At 49.4% G+C, this 24,522-nt stretch overlaps 1 protein-coding gene across 5 annotated transcripts in view; it reads right to left on the bottom strand.

Annotated features, from left to right (window-relative positions):
• DMAP1 (DNA methyltransferase 1 associated protein 1) overlaps positions 1-18,431 on the bottom strand; it is a 41,325-nt gene extending 22,894 nt beyond the window's left edge. For 2 of the 5 annotated variants that reach the window (XM_052800418.1, XM_052800417.1), the window contains exons 1-8: positions 18,282-18,430; positions 17,745-17,901; positions 14,276-14,367; positions 13,459-13,654; positions 8,888-9,046; positions 7,563-7,730; positions 6,397-6,582; positions 3,420-3,491 (exon numbers count right to left, since the gene is read on the bottom strand). In XM_052800418.1, coding sequence (XP_052656378.1) covers positions 3,420-3,491; positions 6,397-6,582; positions 7,563-7,730; positions 8,888-9,046; positions 13,459-13,654; positions 14,276-14,367; positions 17,745-17,846 — 975 coding nt within the window. In that variant the 5' untranslated portion in view covers positions 17,847-17,901; positions 18,282-18,430. Of the gene's footprint in view, positions 1-3,419; positions 3,492-6,396; positions 6,583-7,562; positions 7,731-8,887; positions 9,047-13,458; positions 13,655-14,275; positions 14,368-17,744; positions 17,902-18,133; positions 18,254-18,277 lie in introns of those variants that run through there. The other 3 variants (XM_052800414.1, XM_052800415.1, XM_052800416.1) reach the window with 3 other exon arrangements.
• Positions 18,432-24,522: the final 6,091 nt, after the last annotated feature.

Raw genomic sequence — 24,522 nt, 5'->3', positions numbered from 1 at the left:
TACCTCAACATGCAGGAGTGGGGACAAACATCCACACTTTTCCATCCATTACTTTCCTTCTTAAAAGCACTGCTGCACCAATTCAACAGCATTAATGAAACCATAACTTAAAATTTGCAGATAAGGCTGAGAGAGAAGATGAGCAACTTCAAACACACTGAAGAGATGTTATGTATGCCAAAGTCAAGTGCTCCGAGCACAATAAAGTCAGACACAAAGGTTAAACTTAAAAGAAAGCTGAACATGACATGGTACAGAAACACCGCAGTGAATTCAGAACAAACTCAGCTCTGCCCGACAGAAGCAACACGATGCCTAGATCACAACCATGGTTATTGTTGGTTTGTCTGGGTCCTGGAAAAGATTCAAGTTCAACAGCTTCCATTTTCCTTTCCTTCAGGCAGATCCTCAGCAAAGCTTTCCTTCCTCCTAGCTCCTTGCTTTCCCTTTAGTCTCTTCCTCTCCTTTCCCTGTACAAATTACCTACCCATCTCTCATTTCCTCTGGCTCTTTGGCTGTCTGCCCTCCCAGCTGAGCCGACCTGGTATAACAGGAAGTTTTCCAGAAGTAACGCTTAGGATTAATAATACATTTCTGGTGTTATTTTCATAACGCTGTTTTACTAACAGCAAAGGCAAAGGTCTAAAATTCCTTTTCAAGAAACTCATGAAAGACTTACTCCTTCCAAAACATCTACTACTGCCTCCTGTTCTCAGTGGCACCAAGGCAATACACTGCCTTGAATTAAGACGAAGCTTTTCATAATGCCTAGCTTTCTACTGCCTTACAGAAACTTGCAGTCTGTGCTGTCAGGAGGCAGAGGGGAAATCCCATGCAGAGCAAGGGCACGGGGGCTGTGGCCTTCTTTGCCTGTGGCCACAGTCCCATGGAGAACAATGGGAGACTGAAGCCATTGTGATAGAAGGCAGCTTGTCGAACTCACTGGAGAAGATTACTCTTCAGCGTCTGCTGAAGGAGAAACTTTCGGTTATGAAGAATAATGGCCATAAGTGACCATTAATCCTAGGAGGAAAAAAAGTCTTCAAATTCAGCCTGTGCATAAGATTTTGTAAGCTTTAACAACAGGGGGAATTTGAAAAGCCAGGCCTATTGTCATAAAAACTACTGGGAACAAATTAAGTTGAATACAGATTGCTAACTTTTTCTTCAAGGACTCATTTCTATAAATTAATTTTAACTCAAGTTTTCAGACTAATTGTAAATCCTCAGAAAAAAAAAAAAAAGAATATCTCTAATCAAAGAGTAAGTGCTATTATCCTGGGGATGATACGGTACATTTTTCACACATGACAGAGGTTGAGTCCATGATCTCAGTGCAAAATCCAACTTCGCCTAACTATGAAGGCGTAAAGCACGGTAGCAAAGTACAAAATAAAGGAGGACAATAGAAGCCTTTAGGTGAGGAACCCTTTAGGTCCACAGGCAAAAGAACTTACTGCAGGATGTCACAAGCCTTTAGAAATCATTTTCCAATGTGCTCAGGGCAAAACATCTTATGCTGGATGTTGCCAGACTACGAGTTTCCAGAATAGCATCCCAATTCTGCACTTAGTCCTAATCAGCTCCCACCCTTATCAATTCCACACCACTGGCGTGTGGAGGGTTTGCCACATAAATCCCACAAGTAACGTAATTCGGATTAGTACGGATTGTCAACTCTATACCACTTAGCACTTCAGCCTCTCCTACCAGTTCAAAAGGCCTGTACTGACCTCATGTAATTAATTCTCCCCATCACCCATATGTGAAGCAAGTGAGTCTATTAGCTCCCGTATTAAAAACAGAGAAGACTTGAATAAGGAAGCCAGGTGACTGGCTAAAAGCCACAAATGAATTCATTTTGCTGGGTTGGAGGCAGGTTTCACATTTCCAAGCAACAAAGTGTTGTTTTTTCACCTAGATCAGTGATTTACAATCTTTTTCAATTCACAAACCACTATTGCTTCTAATAACAGTATTTATATCCTTAAAAATTTCAAGCAGAGCACAGAAAGTTGCTCTAGGTCATCCCAGGAGCTTGGATACTGCAAGCTGAAAGTTGCTCAATCACACTGCCATGCCCCAGCTTATCACTGCATTTTGTGAGCATTAAAGAGAACAGGGAGAAGCATGTAGCACCCATTTTCAAAAAGGCTGGGATCTGAATGGCCTGTTTGGCACACAAAAAGGCTGCTGGCTTTGCCAGATGGTTCCATCACTGATAGGTTATTGCTCAGCTTCTCTTCCAGAGGGGGTAAAAAAATAGAAAAGATCAACCATCACTTATTAGTTTTCAAAATCCAAATCAATCTCCATAAATTACTCTATTTATCTTAGTGCCAGAGAACACATCTGCCACGTCTCCATAAATCTCAACACATGCACTACAGTCTTGCCTGTCACTTGCCTGTGACTTCCTCAAGGCTGTAGCCCCTCACTCAAACAGGTAGCCTGCAGATGGTGGCACCTCTACACTAAAGGGGTCCCCCAGCAGTGACCTTGCTGAGGCATACTGCCTCTAACATGCACATGCACCCGTATGTCGAAGCAGCATGATCCTAAACACATTTCTGTTAACAGCCCCAGGGTGTTCCCAGCAAGATCTGAAACTATTCTGACATCAAAAGAACATCCCATAAAACAGTCTTTAAAAGTGACCTAGAAAATTGCTATGCCAAGTGAGGGTGCTGGGCAAGGAACCTACTTCTCCACCTTTGCTATGATAAAGCGACTAAGGATTATTTTATTTGGCTAGGAAAAAAAAAAAAAAAGCACTTGTACTGGGCAAACAGGATTTTGCTGTCAAAACCCCTCTGAAAACATTCAGTCGGCCAGGCAGGTTTAACTTACTTGGTATCCCAAAACCTGTCGCTACGAGACAGGCGTCTAGCCTTGCTGATAAAACAGCAAGAAAGTTCTTTTCTCAGGAATATCTGTGCAACAGAATGAACAAAGGGGCTTTTTCCCAAAATATTTTCTGAAGATAATGGAAATAGGAAGCCTAAAAATTGTTATGCGTTTATGTGTGTGTCTTTTTTTCCAAGACACAACCTGAACATCCAGTTCTTAAAAGCACCTCTCATCTATTAATTCAAGTGCTCTATGAGGCCTATTACATTTGGCTGTGAGCTCTGTTTGGACTAGACAGCTCCATTTGGGTCTGTCACATGTGCCTAACAGCAGAGTGGGCACACCAGTAACAAACACCAGCAAGTTCAGGTGCCCCTGCAAGGCGATGTGCTGGCTTTCACCAAGCCAGCATTCCAGGTTTCTGAGTCTCCACATTTATGGAATTCCTTTCTTATTTTAGAGGCAAGAACTTGACTTTCTTTAGCTATAAAAGGAGAACAGATGAGGAGACAGACAGGCAGACTGAAAGACATTAACAGAGGTCCCAAGGGACCAGGACAACAGCCTACCCTCTGGCTTCGCAGCGTGACACCTGCAGATTTGAAGTCAGGAAACTTGATGCCAGCAGTCTCAGGAACAGCCTGAAAGAGATCGAAACAGGATGTGTTGATGCAGGAAATACAAGATTTCATATAGAGACTATCTGAAGGGGAAACACTGTTTCCTATGACAGAGAACCACCTGCCACAGCCACATGTCAGAGCTGAGGCAAGAGGAAAATCCCAAGCAATGGGATTCAGTGGGAAAATCCCAAGCAATGCACTGAGAAAAATACTCCAGTTCAAAGTATGTCTGGAGAGTGCAAGCATTTATGTTTGGTTGGTTTAAATGCACTGCTCTATGCAGAGCCTTACACCCATACACACAAGCATGAACCCTAACCCTAAATGGTACTCCTTACACTAACATATGCATATTTGCACAATATCACCCTTATCTAACTTAGGCCCATTTCACTGATCAAAACAGCCCAGGACTTCCCTAAATCTTGGCTTTTGACTGCAAGTCCTCTAAGGAATGAGCTGAGAAACCTCTGATCTGTACAGACATGAGCCCACTAATGAGGATGTAAGGACTGCACCCCTCCAGGGAGGCCTGCTGTTTATAGATGTTTTGCCATGTCCATTCATTAGACAGTTTTCTTTCTTCCCCACTTCACATTTTAAGCATAGCAATACAAGGCAGCAAACTTCTAATGCTGCTGCTGCTAGACAGTAGAACATTTAGTTGTATTTCAACAAAATGGAAAAAAAATAAATGCAATCCCTTAAAAATCTGTGCTGCTGAGCAAAGCACAAGGTGAGCAAACTTTTAAATGATTAAACCAGGCTATCTACAGGGCCCTGTGCACTGAATGGTGTGGGGTCCCCTGAATGGGTCAGTGATACTCATGATTCAATCTAAGAATAGCCACAACCTCTGCAAAATGCACGCTCAATCACGGTTTTCCAAAAGGAAGAGTCACCTGAAATCTCCCAATTTCTTTGGAGATGGCTTTTGCCTTGCTGCTCCCACATTTCTCTGCAAAGAGGCTCTGCAGCTTGCTCTTTGTTCATTCCAGACAGGGCTGAGACAACCAGGGCTGTCCCAAGATCATAAGAGATGCTGCAGGACAGTGACTCAGTTCCTCAAGTTCCCTGCCAATGACTCTCACATCTCTATCAGCTATCTCTATGTATTGGTCTTGAGGTGGCACCTTGCAAACCACTCTGCATGGCCTGGCATTAACATTTTTTTCAGTTACCTGTGGTCAGTCCAATAGAGGCCCCAGGAAGAGATTTCTAAACATGACCATGGTGGAAAAAGGATTCTCTAACTACCAACAGGGCTCATGAACTTGTAGGGATCACTTTCATCTTTGTTAGGATGTAGCCTCCCTGCTTGGATTATTAGAGACAAAGGCGGCTGCAATCAAAAACCAATCCTCTCTGCTTCCTTTGGATGAAGGCTGGCTTTCAGACTCCCCGAACTCTGCCCCCCCCCGCCTGTTGCTGAACACCCTGACACAAGCAGTGAGGGTAAATCAGAGGGTAAATCAGCATCGCTGGCTTAGCCGAGACAACTCTGACTGCACTCAGCGCATAAGCAATTAAATGGGTTCTTTTGCCTTGCGTGCCTGTACATGCTGTAAACGCTTCAACCTCAATTGACTCTTTGGTAAATGATTTTCCTTTGTTGAAATGATGCTGATGCAGCTCCCGATTCAAATTCTTAGTTAAAATGCAATTTTTTTCTTAACATTTCCCAGCTATAGTTGGTAATTGACTCCTAATGGACTCTGTCATGGTTGAAATGATGCTAGTGCAACAACAGAAACTGCTTCTCTGCCCACCCTGGCGTGCCTATCCACTATATGCCTGCAGACAGGCACCAGCCAACAGGCAATATTTAGGGCTGGACTCCCTCACCTTGGCATCCTCAGCATCTTTCCAGCCCCATTCTCCATCACCACCCTTTTTTCATTACCAACAACAACAAGCAGCTTTCTTTAAAGGGAGATATGCCAGCCATGCCTGGCCTTACCAGATCAACCCTCGAGGGAATTCAATGCACACAAAGTGCCCAGTGATATTACGTAGAGGGGCGGGGGGACCCAAAACAATGTTTTAAGGAAGTGGTGGCCATTAGGCACACTTCATCAAGCAGTAACTGTCTAGCATTCACTGCTTCTCTCCCCTCCCTGCACAGACCCTTTTGGAGGACAATGACACAAGTGCTCTCTGTTCACAAGGTGCAGGGACAGGAATTCCCAGGGTCTCACTGGAAACATCTGAGATTTTGTAACAGCCCTTTCCTACTGAAGGTGCTGAATTTAGTTCAGTCCACGCCGTCTTCTTTCCAGAAAGGGAAATTGAGGTAACATCAAATGTGAACTGAAACCTGTGTTCTGGGCTCCTTAGACTTTAGCTCAGCTCAGGGAGAAGTAAGAAGCAATAGCTCCCAGAATACAAGAGGCCCCCAGCAGGGCTGCTCCGATCACAGCTGAGGATCTGGAGAGGAGCATCTATTGAGCTTGGGGAGATGCTGCTGAGACCCAGGAGTGGGGAAGGAAAGGGAAACCTGGACTAGAAAAAGAAGACAGGTGAAAGACAATGGGTTTGTGGGACAACGCTGCACAGCAGTACCAGAATCCACTTGGGAGAAGCAGGGAGATGGATGCTTCTCCCTGCCACAAGGCATGAATGGCTGGCATCATTTCATTCCATTTCTCAGGGAGGGAAAGGGAAACAGGACTTAAACCAGCATTTTTCAAATAGGAGAGAGACAGAGAGCACACCAGAGCACTCTGACAATGGCTGCCTTAGACCAATCTGCCTTCCAAAAGATGTAACCAAAAAAGCATCTGCCAGAAGGCAGCCAGCAGCTACTCCCCCCAGAAGAGCTGAGGGCCTGATCCCAGTAGGATTGCTGAAGGAAACACGTTACCCAGCCACAGCATAAGCTGAGGAAAGAAAGGAAAAAATAAAAAAAAAAAGAAATGTTTACAGGCTTCTCTGTCTCCTTCTTCTGTGGCAGCTTCTTCTTGGGAGCCTTGCGCTCGGCACGTCTCTGCTCAGTGGTGGTGTCAGCAGCTGTGATAAGCTTCTGCAGGTCTTGGGTTCTCTTTTCTCTCTCTTTCTTCCTGGTTTCGATTTTGCGGAGCTCCTGGATGAGGTATTCTTCTTCTGCCACCTGCAGACCAGAGCACGTAAAGGCAATCAGAGCAGCAGGGGAGGCATAGCAAGGCAAGGGGGCCATCTACCGATAACAGCTCTGCTCTGGGCCAGCCTGGGAATAACTTTAAGCTCCTCTGCCTAGTATCTTGGATTTGCAGAGCACATTATGCTTCATAGCCTTGTCCTGCATCCATGGCAATGCCGGTCTACAAACTGGCAGGTACTGTATCACAACATCCATGATGCACCTTTCAGCAGCATCCATAAATGTTTAATCCCACCTCCAGACAAAGAGACCAAGAGCACAGATAGAATGGTAAAAGAGCCCAAATATACTGTAGTTGCAAATGCAGTGTTGTGAAAATCTGGCTCCCCTCCTCAAACATAGCATGTAGAACCTAGAGCAGCTATGCCTAGTATCAGCACACCTGTCAACGTGGGAGGGACAAGCAGAGTCATTACACATATGAACTTGTCATTAGAGGGAACTACTAACAGAAAAGGATGTTCTCCCTCAGCCTTTGGGGAACACACAGTTCCTTAACCTCTAAAGCCTGGGACCGTTACACAGCTTCAACAAAGAGGAGAACTAAACATGCGGATTTACAGTCTTTGATGTTTTCTGGCAAGATTTTTACTCTCAAGGAAATAATTCTCTGCCCATGGGACTTGGGCACTCCTAAGGACACTGATCTGAGAATTTCTTTCTATTCAGAGGACTAGTACAGTAAGTGTCACAGAGAAGGTGTTAGCAGTTACCAGAGACCACAACTCTGCTCACCTAGCCCTCTCTCCTGTATAATCAGGTTTCTCAGTTATTGTCCTTTTGTATCCCTTAGAAAGACATGAACTCAACAACAAAAGCAGTACTTAAGTGTTGCTCTTTTCTTGTCCAGTCTTTCTTTCCCTTTCCCACCCTCTGGTCTATTTCACTCACCTACTGATTCAACTTATCATAAATCTTTTGGAGCAGTGATGCTCTCTTCCCCAAGTTACCTGCTCAGGTGTCCTGTTGTACAGCCTTTCTAGTTGTTCCTTTCTTCGCCTCTCATGGCCAGCATCAAAGACTGGGATTTTCAGGTCTGTGCCCGGAGCTGCACGAATATTAGCCAGCTTGGCACAGATGTGATAATATCGTTCCTTCAGGTCCTCCACTGATCTTTTCTGTGGAAGACATCACAGGAGGACAACATTATGGAAGAACCAAGCAAAACCTTGTGCAGTAGCCAGCTAAGAACCACTGGCTGAAGGATGTCAGCTTTGGTATAAGACACAGTGCCTGGGAGGAAGATCAGCAGGGAGCCTTGCCAGTCCTGGTGGAACCACAGGGAAGGGGGAGTTTCTCAGTGAACTGCATGAATCAAGTGTCATGGATTCACAGCTACTGCTTTAAAAACACCCACCAGTGTCCAACAATACAGCCGAGGGTTAGAGACAATACAACAGTGAAGCACTCCCAGATAAAAGGATGCAAAGATAGTTGTCTCGAGAGGAGAAAACCTGCCAACAGGAATCTGTGACAAACGCACAGGAGGCCTCCTCTGAGCTGATCCAAACAATGGCCATTCAAGTCATAACCAAGAAGGTATCAGCTACGACAATTCATTGCCCATTGTTACAGGGAGTCTGAGCTGTGTTCCCTCACTCCAAGCACCGGACGTGTTTGGACTGCCCAGCTGGGCAGACTCTTGTTATTTCACTTTGCCACAGGCTCTTCACATGAGCATTTCAGAGGGCAACAAAAAGCTCCAGCATTTGGAGCTGTTCTGTAGGAGTCACATCATTCCCCCATGCCATCAGGAGGCATGGAACCAGCAGTTACAGGAGATTTATGATCATGACACCAGGGCTGCATCTTCAGACCACTAACAGTCCCTGCTTCACAGCAGAGATGACAGAAACCTGCAGCTGGTCAGACCACAAGTCAGGAGCAGCACCAGGGAAAAATCCCAATCCCCAGGGACCTTAGCAGATCCTCCTCCCAGGGCCTAGACTGGAATCCAGGACACTTATGCTGCTCAGATAAACTCCCCAGCTGCTTTATCTTCAAGGAACAATGAGTTGCTCTCCTGGCAGGGGCAAACCTTCTAACTTGCTAATAAAACACAACAGGGAATGAGCACAAGTCACAGTGGATTTAATTACAAACTAAGCAAGCAGCAATGCCCTGTGCTGGAAATTCAATATTCCTTGCTGCCAATAATTCATTATTTTCCCCTAATTAAGTTGATATAAAGGGTAATTTGGTCTTTGCAGTGCAGCAAGCCCTGCACGTGCCATACCAGCAGTTTGCTAGCAGCACCTTGGCCCCCGGGACTCACCTTGAACTGCTGGTGATCATAGCGGTCATGAATCACTACAAAGCGCAGATCAAAACGCCGAGCCAGGTCAAAGAGGTGGTCTGTCTCAGCTTTGGTCCACGCATCATCATGGAGATACATCTGGTACTCCTGCTCCGAGTAGACAGGTACCTGCACTGTCTATGCAGAGAAAAGAAAAACATGGTAGCTCTCTTGCAGCACTGCCCTTCTCACTGCCAGCTGGTAAGGGCCGAGATACTTGAGCCAAGAACAAGAGCAGTGCACTGACAGGAAGGGGACTCCCAGGACCCTGAGCAACATGTCCTGGTAGGAAACATGATGAGCAGGCAGGGGACTTGATAAGGAGCAATGTGTGATCTCAGGGCCACAAACATGACGTTCTTGGGAGCCTACGAGGAACTACTGCCTGGGAGGCTGAAACCTATTTCAGGTGGCTGACACAGGCAGAGGTCAGCAACCCACATCCTGACTATAGGTTTCAAAATTATCAGGCTAGCATGACAGTGAAAACAAGGTTCAGCCAGCCTCCCTGCATTCCTCCCATATAGCACCAATACCTTGACATAAACTGCTTTGACAGTCATCTTTACTTGGCTTGGGACACGCTTACTTGTACGGGAAGAACAGGAAAGGCAAGGAGCAGTACTTCCTAGCCTTTAGCACACCTTCTGCTTTGACACACAACCCACTTCTTTCATGTTCGGTGCAGACAGTGCCATGAAGATATGAAAGGCTGGGTGCTGTACAATTGAGGGCCATAAACTTGGCAGACAACTTTGTCCCTCCCTTCCTCATCCACCCTTTCTCCAGCAGAGCCACAGGGCCAAATGACAGTCCAACTCTGAGTGTCCCAGGTGCCTAAAAGGCCAAACCCACACCACTGTCCCCACCCTGGAACTGCTCTGCAAGGGCTCTATCCAGAACACAAGTGTCACATGACTACTAAAGGAACAGTAAAAATACTTACTGTATTAGGGGAATTCCTAGCGCATGGTAAAGCAAAAATGAAAACAAGCCTGTGCTTTCCTCCCTTACCACCTCCCACCACTCCTGTAGTAGAACTTCGCTCAGCCTGAGGAGGTCCTGCCTCCACAAGAAAACATCTTGTGCATGCGAGCAATGCACGTGCTTCAACACCTCTACGCCCTCCTGAGTCCTACACCAGAAAAGTCATCCTCATGAACTCCATACAGCTCAGAGGAGCATTTCTGAGCCTCCAAATAGCAGCCTCTTTAGGTCTACTGCCCTTCTTCCATCACTTAGACACAGAAGCTTTAAAGGTGAAGCATATCTCTTGGGGATGCACTGCACCTCAACCTTCAAGTACCACTTCCACCAGGAGAAAAGCCATCTTACTAGACACGTAAGGATGTCCTATGTACATCATGAAAAAAAAATATTTTCTAGAGTAGCATACATACATGAAAAGAGCCAGCAGGGCCCTCTGCAGTGGGTGGAAGAGAAGGTGGCAGATGCCTGACCAGAGAAGAGAACGGGATAAGAGCAAAGAGCAGTCCCCAAAACACTTCCTCAGCCCCACTCATGGCTGCGCAGGTGAGAACTGTGGAGAAGTGAGAAGGTGGGAACTTATCAGGTGGAAAGCTTGACCCAACCACGGCATGACTGTAAGTTCAAATGCAACATGGCCATGAAAATGCAAATATGACCCCCCGAGAGGGATTTCCAGCAGAAACTGGCAGGGTTTCAGTTGCACAAGACCTTGGCAGGAATACCAACTACAACTCTACTGACCCCTGTTCAGGAAAGATGAACTGAAATGGGAACAAGTACAGAGAAGAACAACGAGGATGAGTAATGGGGTGACGAGCTTGTCTTCCCACAGCAGACTGGAAGAGAAAGGAGCCTAGCAAATGAAGTCTGAAAGGGAATCTGACTGCAGGCTTCAAGTATGCTAGATGGAATGAAAGGAATACCCACAGGAAGAAAAGAACAACTGAAATAAGGACAAAGAAATTGGCTTGCAAAGAAATGCCAATTTAACATGGAAAATTTAACCTGGAAATGAGAAATGGAGCAGAGACAGTCTGGAACAGCTTCCCAAGGAAGCATAGGGGCAGGAAAATCCAAGTGCTTTTCAAAAGGAACTTCATCAGTTTATGAAAGGGACTGGATGGTGCAGGACCTGAAAGAGCCAAGAAGAGGATTCAATGGCCCAGAAAACCCCTCTCAGTCCTACATTTCACACTATAAACTCACACAATGATGGGCATTAAATTAGCTGAAACTGCTCAGGAAAGATCCTGGAGCCATGAGATAGTTCTGTGAAAACATCAGCACAATGCCTAGTAGTGGTGAAAAGACAAACTGAACAGTAAAAATGATCAGGGAAATAAAGAGAAACACAGCCAATGTACAAACCCACCATGCTTCCATAAGTGAAACACTCACTCCTAGTCCACCCATTTCAAAAGAAAGGATATCTGAGAACAACAAGGGTGAGACAGGGCACAAAAGGGCAGATGTATGTCAAATTACAGAAAACACAGTACATAGCAAGGACAGTTTGCTACATCATGTAACACAAGATCTCAGAGACACTAAATGAAACCCCAAGGCAGCAGTTTAAAACGAACAGAAGAAAGCACCTTTGCACACCATACAAAATTAACCTGAAAAACTCCTTACCATGGGATATTCACAAAGCAGCTTTCTGCCCTGAACGTACCTAGCAAGAATTATTAAACACAAATTCCAAGTTAAGAAATCCTTAAGCCAAAGACCACCAGAAGCTAGGAAAAAAAGCTCTATATTTACCCCATTCTCATGCTCTTTCTCTAAGCCTTTACTAATGGTAGCCAGAAACAGAATATCGGCTGAGAGAGGCCTTTGCTCTGACACCAGTGAAGCTGCTTTTATATTCCTATTTCACACCCTGGATCAAGGCTCAGTGTACACCGTGAAACCTAAGTTTACATTTTGGATCTCACAATGAAGAGGAGGGATTTTGTCTGGAGACTGAAAGCACGGAGAAAAGGCAAAGCTACTGAGCAGTGACGCAGGAGCCAGGTTAAAGAGCTTGAGCGACCAATAGGACAGACTACACAGGAAAATGGGCTCATGCCAAGGGGAGCGAGAGATTCAGGCACAGGTATCAAGTATCAAGTATGTGAGAAGGAACCTACAGAAGAGTCTGGAAAAGTAAATAAAATTCCTCTGACATAGCAAATATCTGCAAAACTACTCATCAGTACCTTCTACCCTCTCAACCACAGATCCACAAGGATAACAACTTGCTCCTAATATTATGTAATTGTGCATGTGCAGAGGTCTGCACCACTAATCTAAAGGTTGCAGTCTTGCTGAAGGCTCTTCTGTCTGTCAATTCACAGTACATGATAAAGTTAAGGAAACGAGAATCATGTTATTACAACACCCATGTATGGCCCCCTCTGATAAACTTGGTTGAACTCAGCCAAAACATGTTACAGCAGTAGAGTCTTAGAGACAATTACACTCCCAAAGTTTCACTCAGACAGCTAGGTAGGTGCCTCAACTAAGTGAGTCATGCTTCAGACTTCCACCCTAGACATCAGAGAAGAGATACCACAGGAGGCTCTTACCAATGTCCCAGCAAGAGGAAAAGCATCAGTCAGAGCTTGAGCCTTCTTACATATAAGGTCAACCAACCACTTAACTCTGCAGGAAGCCAGGCTTTGTTAGAGCTGATGCTCTGTGGGTTACAAACTTAAAATGTTGTATACAGTTATACGCAAGCAGAGCTTTTGTGGAATCATGTTAGCACGTACTTTTTTTTTTCCCCTTCAGATTTGCATCATGAAGGGGGTTAAATTACATTAGGGAGGTACCCTAACTCTGCTCCTTCCTAACTTTGGAGGTTCTGTCTTTGAAGTATAAATCTTGATGTAGTTTTCTTTGTGCATACACATGAAAGCCCCAACCACTCAAAGCAGATACATCTGGGACAAAAGACAGCAGGAGATTACAACAACACATTGTGACAATTTAATGTAAGATGCAAAGAACAGGGTACTGCACCACACTGATACCACAGGAGCAATTTCAGAGGGAACGCAACGCAATTCAGCATCTGTGCTGGAATCCGGCCAAGAGGCTGCAAGCCAGCTTTTTGGCCGTGAAGCTCAAGCAATTTTTTTCATACTGGGCAAAATAACAAGACTTATGACTTTAATGTCTCACTTGGAATAGAATCTCTTTTACTATCCAGAGCCTGTAATCAGGGGGAGGATGTTGGTTAGGAACTGAATTAGATGGCATAGTGCCTCCTTGCCAAATCAATGACTGCACACCTGAAACACAGGGGGCTCTAGCGAACTCTGACCACATACTGAGCCAGCCCACTTAGTTTGAATGATTTGGAGACATCATAGTCCGTGGTCACATGGCTGCAGGCCATGCTGCAATTTAAAATGCAGCTGCCAAATCTAACTCAGCCTTCACTTGTTGAAAGAACCAACCTCCTGTCTGGACATTCAAGCAGCTGACCAAAGGGTGCTATTTATATGCTAAATATAAATATTTATATTCCAGCTGCTATTTATACACTTTTGTTTGAAAGTGCTCCCACTTACTTTATTGAACCTCGCAAAAGGGTAGTCCTTCCCTTCCTCTGCTGCTCTCCTCCAGTGGTAGAACATTGCTCCATCTTTTCTTGCTGGGTTGGTAAAAGGCATCCACTTCCAAGGCCGGACTTTCTTTGACCCCAGTTTTGCTTTCACTGTTCGATAACCCTGAGTTGTATCACTTGGCAGCAGCGGAGGTGCATCCCTGTGGTGGAGAAAAGCACTGGCTGACAAGAAGCTAGAAGCAGCCCAGCACAAACCCAAAGAGATTTCAGACTCAAGAGTGGGATCTGCCACCACGATGTTTAGGGTGGGAAAATCTGAGTTTAAGCTTTATTCCAGGTTTTGGACTTCCCAGACTGCAATGCTTCCAGCATCAGAGGACAGAATACACAGCACGGATGGGTTTGAACGGAACCATCTGGAAAGCAAACTATGCAAAAGACCTTTGAGGCAAGGGCACAATCCATAACAAGCTAAATACAGGCTGCAGTAGAACTCTTTTTGCAGAAATAAAAGCAGGTGCTATTCCCAGTTGCGAATAAAAGAGAATTAGATACAGAAGGGTAAGAACACTGCCTTGTCTGCCCTAGACTATTGTGCCTGTACCTAACTCATTTCCTACACAGCGCCAACCCCTCAAATTTAGGAGAGAGAAGACAGACGCTGTCCATGACTGTCTAAGAGAGAAGGGCACGAGCATGGGCCAAGCACAAAGGGAAATCAGTCTGGGAAGTGAGACTGTCTGTGGTTTCAAGAGGATGCTGCCCTGCCACCAAAAGCCCAGGCTACCCCACAACCTGCACAGATGACCATAAGCTCTTACTTTTTGTCAGAGTAGAGGAGTGCATAAACTTCTCGGTGCATTCCCTCTGGCCTCTTAAATGTCAATGTCTCTGAAGATTTCTTGGATTTTTTCTGAAACAAAAGAATTGCATTTTAGATTCAGAAGTAGCAATCCCAAGGAACATTAAACTACATAACCTGGTGCCCTGTGATGGTTTTCACTTTTATCTGGTTTTAGACACCTCAAATTTCTCCAGGAAAGTGCCTGTTCCTGGTGGAAGACACTGACAGACAAAATGTGCCCACTTTCAGTGATAGCACTCACCAGTACTCAGACAATTCTTGTTGCTGATAACACACACTTAAATTCTAAGTTGAACACCTGGCTGTAATTTTCAGGGGCTGGTGCACTAAGTGTTTTTTTACTAGGTAAGCATGGTCCTCACGTGAGGGTATTAATGCATTTAATTAAGTGATTCTCTACCTTTTAGAGAAGATAGTAAGAAACGTCTTCCCACCCTCTCTTAGTTTTTGTCACTTTGTTCTGCAGCAACTTCAGTTTTTACCAGTTGTGATCAAGTCCTTGCAGTAGCCCCACGTCAAAACTACTGGTATCACCTACAAAAGTAAACCCCCCGTTCCCAGCTCCGCTCTCCCATTTATACAGCAAGTAACTCTTTTTAATGTAGTTTCTTCATACTAGTTGTTCAGTGTAGACAACTCAATCTGGCCCCTAAAACCTTGTCAGAACTGATGGTTTCTAAGACACAGTCCACTTCATATCACATATACAAGTTTATAAAGTAACCTGCTTTGGATTCAGGTAGATACAGTAACAGCCACATTAACAAGGTACACTTTATTTAAGTGGGCCAAGTTTACCCAGTAGTCCAGAGCATTTGGTCTAACTGTACCATCTTTATTACTACTAGCCATGTCACTGCTTTTAAGTACTTGTTTACCATATTGCTACCAACTTTTAAATCAGAATATTTTGCAGTAGTAAAACTAACACTGTATCATAAATTGTATTAAATCCATAGTCACCTTTATCAAGCAAATTCAAAATCCCATTAAAAAAATAATAATCTATCAGCTTGGACTACAACTACTTTCCATAAAACTTCATGACAGACATTCATTATATTAGCACCTTTTCACTCCTAATCAAACACCTTTCTCCTAACGTGTCCATCACTTTGCCCAGGAGCAATGTAAGGCCAACCAACGCAGTTACCCATGGGTCACCACGCACCCTGTTTGAACACAGGCTTCTGGAATTCCCCCAAAGTTCCCAGATTTATTAAAAGTTAATATCAGCAGGCCAGAGATCAGCTCAGCCAGCTCTTTTAGGAGTTGAGAACAAATTACTTGGTCCTGCTGATTTAAATGTTTTTATGCCTAGTAATTTTTATTTTAACATTCTCAGTCACTAATGGACTGGAAAGTACTTCACAGTTCTCTTGTGATTTAAAGACATCAATCTGTTTCTTTTTGTCATAGTTTAACCCCAGCCAGCAACTAAGCACCATGCAGCCACTCACTCACTTTCCCCCAACCCAGTGGGATGGGAGGGAGAATCGGAAGGAAAAAGGTAAAACTCATGGGTTGAGATAAGAACAGTTTAATAGAAGAGAAAGGAAGAAACTAATAATGATGATGATGATAATAATAATAATAATAATAAAATGACAATAATAATAAAAGGATTGGAACATACAAAACAAGTGATGCACAATGCAATTACTCACCACTCGCCAACTAATGCCGACTTTGATCCTGAGCAGCGATCCCCCCCCGCCCCGAGGTGAACTCCTGCCAGTTTATATACTGGGCATGACGTCACATGGTATGGAATACCCCTTTGGCCAGTTTGGGTCAGCTGTCCTGGCTGTGTCCCCTCCCAACTTCTTGTGCCCCTCCAGCCTTCTTGCTGGCTGGGCATGAGAAGCTGAAAAATCCTTGACTTAGTCTAAACATTACTTAGCAACAACTGAAAACATCAGTGTGTTATCAACATTCTTCTCATACTGAATCCAAAACATAACACTGTACCAGCTACTACAAGGAAAATTAACTCTATCCCAGCCAAAACCAGGACACTTTTCTAATTGAGAATAGATCCATTTCCTGAGCAAGTGCTGTGCTGTTATTAGCAATTTTGCTCTCTCCACGCAATACCTTTGGTTTGATTTAGTTTCTGTACTTTGTAGAAATTCAGAATGTTTCACTCACAGCCGCAAATGGCCTCCTGCACTCCTATCCCAAAACCTCTCACTGCATATTCCCTTCCTCTCTCTTTCCACTACTGTAAATTTGAGGAGAAATCCATCTTATTCTCTGCTGCAAAAAGAGAGACAGACAGCCACCAGTACTCCTTCAGCTCTCTGCTAGCTAACAGACAAATGAATCTAAATCAAAGAACTCGCAACTCCAAACACTCAGCAGCACAACATTGCGGGCTGAATCCAGCCAACAAACTGCTCACCGGACACACTATTCACCAACACAGCCGATAACTGGTGATTTTAACATTTCAGCCTTTAAATTACTGAAACTCATCAGTTTTCCATTACGCCAATTATACTATGTGTCCTATCCCCAGCAAGGCAGTCATGAAACCACTGTGCTTCTCTTCAGAGACAAACATTTCAGTGGGGGCAAAGACAGTCAGGAAGTACTTTCAGGGATGGGGTGGTTGCATATGTTTGGTTTTGGTTTGGTGTTTGGTTTTTTTTAAAACAAATCCACAGGCTTTACTCCAAATCAGACCATCTCTGTACCAGACAGCTCTTGGGGATTTCACCTCCCCCAGCTCATTTCCAAGCACCTCCGCATCTCAAAACTACTCGTGAATCAATCTTCCCAACACCTTGCAAAGCATGGGACAGCCAAGAGCTTACCCGAATTTAAAATACAGAAGGCAACAACATACCGTAGCGTATTACAATACAGAACGCAGGACATGATGGCATACATCCTTAACAGAGCTTACCAACTTGCCCACATTCCCACAGGCAACACATCCCATTTCTCCCAAACCCCAGCCACACACCTTCCCCACATGGGGACTGCTCCCATGGTTTGAAGACATTTACCGTTCAATCAAGTCAGATGTTTTTTCCTTCTAAAACAGGACTGTATTATATTATTTCCATCTGCTTGGGGGCTAGATGGTAAACACGCCTCACACTTACTCCACATAACGGGAATTTTAGAAATAGCTAAAAATGTCCTGGGGCCAGGCTCAGCTCACCAGGTCATCACTTACACAGCTCCAGCTTAAATACCACCCCAAATGCCACAGCACAGTTAACTAAGAATCCAGGAACCCAGGAGTGGGGCCCTCCAGGCATCTCCAGATACTCCTAGGAAGCCCAAAAATAAATGGACTATAGTAGGAACATGCTTTATTCTATCTTTTTTCCAATATTCACCCCAGACACCACATGCAAGGTCAGTCAGCGCCTAGAAAACAAGCAGCGGCCCCTTAGAGCATCGCAGTTCACCTTATCCGAGTTGATGATATCCTTTTTGTTGATGGTGCCTGTGTTCTCCGACTCTACGCCGCCCAGCTCCAGGATGTCCCGCACGTCTGCGCCCGTCGCCATCTCTCCGCCTGCCTGCTGGCCTTCTCTGCCGCTGGCCTGTCCGTCCCCTCCAGCTCTGGGTGGGTGGGGAAACCAGGGGGGCCGGGGTTAACGTGCACCTCCCGCGGGGGCTATCCCATACACGCACAAACACGCATATGTGTGCATATATATACACACACACATATATCTACATGCATACACGCATATATATATACACACACACACACACATATACCTACATATACATACACACCCCCCGCAGCCGCCTCCCCATCCCCCCCAGGCCCAACAACGGGGCCTTGTACCCGGCCGGTCCCGGGGGCCACGCACGCCGAGCCCGCGGCCCGAAGCCCCGCGGCGGGGCCCCGGGAAGCCCGCGGGAGGACGGGCGGGACGAGGCGCCGCCACGGGGACGCAGCAGCGCCGAGCCGAGCCGGTCCCGCGCTCACCCACCGGCGCCGGCTCCGCAGCCACCGGGACGGTGCGACCCACACAGGGACCCGGGCAGCGCCACTTCCGCTCCCGCCAAGAGGCGCCCGGAAGCGCCCGGAGCCCTTTGCGGGACGCACCACAGGAGGTGGCGGGGGGAGGTGGGCTCGGCGGGTTCGCGTCCCGCTGCCGGCAAGTCGCGGCCGCCCCGGGCCCGGCGCTGCCTCCGCCGCGGCCTCAGCGGCAGCACCCGGACCCGCTTGGGGCCGACGTACCTCCTCCCCGCTCGGGGCGGAGAGCGCGCTGCGAGGCGGGACTCGCTCCCGCGCCAGGAGGTGGCAGCACAGCCGTGCTCGGCCCGGGCCTGACGGGTGTCTCCGAGCCCGGCCCGCGGCCCGGGGGTCGCGCCGTGTGCGGGAGAAGGGGGCTGCAGGGCCTTCCAGGGTGCTCCCACCCTCGCCCCCGGGTTGCCCGAGGTGACGAGGCAGGGGTGCCTGTTCTCCCGGGGCCTTCGTGATGGGTCACTGGGCTCTGCTTCGGCCGGGGACGCCGGGGCTGTGGGGACTGCTTCGGCCGCCCCCACTGCCCAGCCCGGGACAGTCCCCTGCTCTCCCCGGGGGTCTTGGGGCTGACCCCAGTTCCCTGCAGAGCTCGTAAGGAGTTTTCCTGTCTCCTCGCTGGGTCCCGAGGCGCTCACTCGCAGCTGTCGCGCCCTCCCGCTCTCCCCGCCAGCCCGTGTCGGCCTCGCCAGCGGTGAGCCAGCCGTGCCAGATGGCCGCCTGCCAGGGCAGGCGCTGCACGTTCGGGCTGCCCGTCCCAGCTTCGTTTTACAAAGCCCATGCTCCTCGCCTTTGCGCTTGGTGTGAAAACCCTCCCGAAGCGCTCCAGAGCTGCGGCGCTTACTTGAGGCTGTGGGCAGCCAGGAGTGAAAGTTTTATTAATGGGACTGTCCTGTTTCCTCTTCCCTGTGGGAGGAAAGAGAGGGGGGAAGGGGAAAGGGGAGGAAACAGCAGCGTGGGGCCAGGAAGGACTTCGAGAAATCACCTTCCCGCTGCATCGAGGCAGGAGCAAGGCTGCCTGGCAGAAGTTTGTCAGAAGCAGAAGGTTTCAACGTGGGGCACAGAGATCCACAGGGATCTGCCAGCCACCTCAGATAACCCAGGAAAGGGGGTGTCCCTCAGGGGATCTCTTCTGCTGTGCAGCAGCCCTGAGATGAGCTGAACCCCGCTGTGCCGAGGTGACACTGGCACGCAGCCCCTCAACACCAGCCAGGCCGTGCTGGAGTTGCTGCTGTTCCCATCCAGCTGGCAATTCCTTCCCGCAGGGACTGGCACAGAGGCCAGCCAGCACCAGTGTGCCCCAGCAGGAGCTGGTAACAGCCCCAGAGTGTCACCCCTTATCTGAACCCTCCCACACTGCCAGGCATGGCTCTTAGCATCTTGGCCCTTCCTCCCACAAGGACAGAGCTGATCCTGAGGTTTCTCCTGTCCTGCCCATTTGCTCTCAGCTCTGCCATGTCCACCCAAGTCCTCCCCCCCTCAGCGCATGTGGCCCTTCCTAATCATTTCTAGCACCTTTCCTTGCTCTCCTGCCAGAGCTGGCCTGGAGGTAGGGTCCAGGCTCCCCAAAGCGGGTCTGCAGAGGGAGACAGAACTTTCCCAGTGCTGCCTTCACAGTCTCACCCCTGCTCTGCCTGCCTGGCAAGCCTGGCACTGCTGCTCCAGAGAGAGCTTTGTAAGACCAGAGAAAGAGGACCTCTCTTTTTGCCCCTTGCTAGTGGGTCGTTCGCAGTCTGTTCATGTTGTTAAACAGCACTTATAGAAAACACAACCAGTCCCACAATAAAATCCAGAGACAAGTGGCCATTCAGTGTCCTTGGGTTTTGATTATATCCCCCACTTTTAGGCCTGACCTACTTAAGCCCAGCTTCCAGCCCTATCCCAGCAGGATTTAGCCCAAGCTCTGCCCCAGTGCAGGGTGATTAACTCACTCCTCTTCAACAAAGTCCACAGCACAATTTGAGCTCCTCTCCCCAGGGTAGCAGCTTTTTAACCTCATGAAAGGTGGAGATTGTGGGCAGCTGGGTTGCGTTGTTCACAGCCTGCCTCCCCCCCTCCTCTGTGAGCGTGGGTGTCGCTGCATCCCACCAGGAGCTGTATGGACCTGCAAGTGAAACACATTACTTGGGTGCTTCTGCTAACCTGATCAGCAGTGGAGCAATTAGCACTGCCTTCAAAGGGACCCAGAGATATTGTTTCTGGGCAGCAGCTGCTGCATCCCAGAGCTTGCACAGCCTTCAAAGAGCAAAGGGGCACAGCTGGAGACCTCCATCAGCCCACAAACACCTGGTCCATCCTTGAGAGTCCTGCACAGGGACACGTGCCCAGGTCTGTCACCTCCCCAGAGCACTGAGGTCCTGCCTTGCCAGGGCAAAAGGGAGAGCCCAGGGAATGGAGCAGGTCAGGGTAAGACAGCAATGCCAGGGAGCTCAGTCCTTCTGCACCCCAGGGCTTTGGTGGGGGGACAGCAACAGCCAGCATGACTGTCCTGTCACCGCAACTCCATCACCTACCTCCTGCTGTCCTGCGGTCACAGGGTACCAAGCCTGGGCAACCTCAGTGCCACCCAGCAGCTGGGGGAGGGATGTCCCCCCACATTTAGCCCTGGCAGGAAGGCAGCGCTGGCCTCCTCCAGGCTAGCTGCCTGCCCACCCCAGGGTCCTGGGGGAAGGATGTTCCTGATGCTGTGAGGCTTCATGCCTCATGCCTTTTGCCCGTGCCTCGGCTGCCAGGCATGGCCAAAGGTGGCCCCGGGCCAGAGGTGTGCGTGCCTCCAGCCCAGGGCTTAAGGTGTGCGTATCTCCCGGCCTGGCACCAGCGGAGGAGGACAAGTGCAAACACTGCGGCCAGTGGGGCGGGAGGAGGTTATCTGAGGCCCGGCAGTGGAAAAACTCTCAGTGTGTGTCTAAGGCACGATAGTGCCAGGTGTGGGTCCAGGCAAGGCGAGTGAGCTGGGGAGTTATCGCTTCCCCATGGGTTCAGGTGCCTGAAGCCAAATGTTTCCTAAGGGTGCGGTGACAGCCACAGCCCCGTTATCACGGCGCCTGGCCCACCCCAAGTGGCAGGGATACAGGGGAAGTCTGGTGGACCTTCCCCTCATGGCAGGGATGGCACACTTCCAACTACCCCACTGGGAGGGGGGACACCAGCCCTGGGAGCATCCTTCAGCAGGGACACCTCGGCCCTGGGCACCCCACCTCCCACCTCACGTTGTGGCGAGGAAAGGTCTGTGTCAGCCCCTCCAAGCACCCCCAAACCATCCCTCCCACCCCGGAGCACCCAGGCTGTGTCCCACCTCTAGCACCCTCATCACCTCCCCAGCTCCATGCTGTCCCTGTGCACAGCAGCAACCGTGGTCGAGCCCTGGGCAAGGAGCCCTCCCAGACCTGCGACGCCCCTTCACCCCACCGCCCCGCAACCCCGGGCCAGCTCTGTGGGACCCGTTGGCTGCAGCACGGGGGAATCCCCACGAGCTGGGTCATCCCTGGAGGACAGAAACCCACCGGAGCTGCTCCTTCACACCTCCCGCCCCCAGCTATGAAACCCCCAGGGCACCGCTCCTGCTGGCAGGTGACTGCACGGCGCCAGGCCACGCTGCGGCCATGACTCACTCCTCTGCTGGGAGGTGTTTCTCCATGCCTCGCTCCTTCCCTTCCCCGCTTGCCTCCCCGCTGTGCTGGTTGGGCTGTACCCCAAAGCCACAGGGCTGCACCTTAAGGTTTGCAGGGGGGCCAGGCTCCTCTGCATCACCCACCACCATGGCTCCCAGGAGCTTTTTTGCCAGGAGGTGACCAAAGGGGGAAAGGAAGGCCAGGCTGGTGGGGGGAGATACGGCCCAGAGCAGGGTCTGCACGGCTTCGTGTGGGCACAGCGGCGTGGGCACTGTGGCATTGCCCTGCCAGCCAGCTTTCCCTCTGCACCATCCCTGCAGCAGGCCAGCATGTGAGCCAGGACACCAGGACCTGCCCCAGGCTGTGCCAGCCACGGACCCAGGGGTTTTATGTGGGTAAATCAGCTCTTCAGGCACGAGCCTGGCTCCTCTGGACCATCCCCCTCTCCCCTCCAGCACAGCCACATTTCTTGCAAAGCAGGGTCCCACCTGGTCGACTGCTGTGTTTTGGGTCCCCGCATGCCCCTGCCAGGCCAGGGCAAAGGGCTTTCCAGCTGACCACAGGCACACAGACCGCAGGCAGGGATTGCACCCCAGTCCTGCCTTTCTCAGTGCTGCCAAGGGTGTTTTCTTGCTGCCCTCATCGCCTTGCAGAGCAGCTTTTGCTGGGGACAGGACTGGGCTCCCTCCTCCAATGGAGAGTGCGTCTTGGCCCAGGCAATTGGAAGAGGGTGTTTTTTATTAACAACAAATTAACTGTAATTGCCTTTTCCACTACAGCTGCTCCTCCCCCAGGTGAGGTTCCCAGCCATGCCAGTCCATGCGACCGCCATGCCCCATCGTGTGCCCGAAGGAGTGCCTTGCCCCAGGCCCAGGGGAGCAAACCTGGAGCAGCTCTGCCCAGAGAAGGAGCCAAAATGCCTTCCCCTGCTCTCGCCTCTGTGTGAGCCAGCAGCAGCAGAGCCGGACCTTGCTCCCGCCCTGGCACAGCGATGATGAAAGGCAAGGAAGAACTGGTTTGTGCTCTGATCTCAGAGCTGAACCTCAAAACAGCTGTGGACCGTCACTCCGGCTCCCAGGATGCTTAGGGAGGACAGGACAGCAGAGCCAGCCTTTCCAGTGGGACAGGATGGTTGGAGAAATTCATCGTTCCCCTGGAAATAAAACTAATAATCATAATAAAAACACAAAGCCAGAGATTACTTATACGCACACAAACACGCAGGCACGCACTCTCTCCCCATCTGGCTTTGCCAGCCTGACTCATCGCTAATTCAAACAGCCCACACCTTTCCCTCTCCCTCCATGTGACGTTTTGAACAAGTCTCCAGGGAAGAGGCAGCAGTTTTGCTCCAGCCACCCCGCCAGTGTCAGACCCTCACCCGTGGGTACCGGGTGTCCCAGGAGCGAGACACCCCCGGTACCCCATCACAGGTCACTTGTGTCCCAGCATAGTCACCCCACCCAGGCACCTCTCAGAAAGTGGGGCAAGCAGAGGGTGGAGGCAGCTGTAGAAAGGACAAGTGATTGAGCCTGGTGGATCTGTGACACCTGTGGATGCAGTCCCATGGTCCCATGCCTGGGCCTGCAGGCAGGACATGATGTCCCAAGCTGCTGCCACCACCCTGCCTGGAGAGACCCATGCTTTTGTACCTGCTCAGGGCAGACCCCAAGGCTGGGTGCTGGCCCCAGGACTCTGAGCCACCCCTCAAGGGGACATCAGCCCCGCTCTGCCATTCCCATCTCTTTTTCCAGCTCCACTCTCTGCAGCTGCAAGCAGGAAAACAGGGAAGGAGCGGGATCAGCCCAGCCCATGTCAGCAGCACAGCCCCAGGGCATCCCCCCAGCCCTGGCCAGCCACCTGAGGCTGTGGCAGGGAGCACAGGAGGAGGAAGCCACCACCACCACAGGCCAGGGCACCGCACAGCCCATACGGCGTGCTCCCTGTGCTGCCAGCACGGTGTCAGGTCCAGACAAGCCCCGGCCTTCAGAGGGATGCGTGCATCACGGGTAATCAGCCGTGGGAGGGAGGGATGGAGCCAGACCTGCTTGCTGAGCTCGGGACCTGCCAGCACGCTTGTGCTGAGTCACCACCTATTAACGCAGGGAAACCTCAGCACCTGAACCCCGCCAAGCTGCTGGGCCACCCCCCAGAAGGACAGCAGGGACAGCACACAGGATCCAACAGCTGCCAGTGACCTCCTGGTTGTGACCACAAGGCTGGTGCTGCAGAGCTCCCGCTGCAGGGGCCACTGGGACAGGACCGCTTAGGAAGAAGACGGGACCAGCGAGGCTCCCGGTACGGTTTCGGCTGCCGTTCCCCTTGGGGATGACTCACCGCGGGACCAGTCACGCCATCCCGGTGCCGCAATTGCCCCATCTGCAGATTAGGGAAACTGAGGCACAGGGAAGTGGGGTGACTCAAGAGCTGTTGCACAGGAGATGCTGCTCGGATGCCGAGGCTTGGGCGTTCCCCATTGATCCTCCACAGCTAACTTAAGCAGAAATGAACATCGATGTAAATATTTACTGACAAGCAAGCCCAGCCTCACCCTCTCCTCTTAGAAGAAAGCTTTAAAGTAAACTCTCCTGGCTC

This window comes from Harpia harpyja, chromosome 11, assembly GCF_026419915.1.
Source record: "Harpia harpyja isolate bHarHar1 chromosome 11, bHarHar1 primary haplotype, whole genome shotgun sequence".
In the NCBI taxonomy this organism is placed as follows: Eukaryota; Metazoa; Chordata; class Aves; order Accipitriformes; family Accipitridae; genus Harpia; species Harpia harpyja.
This window is presented reverse-complemented; position numbering and strand designations above follow the sequence as displayed.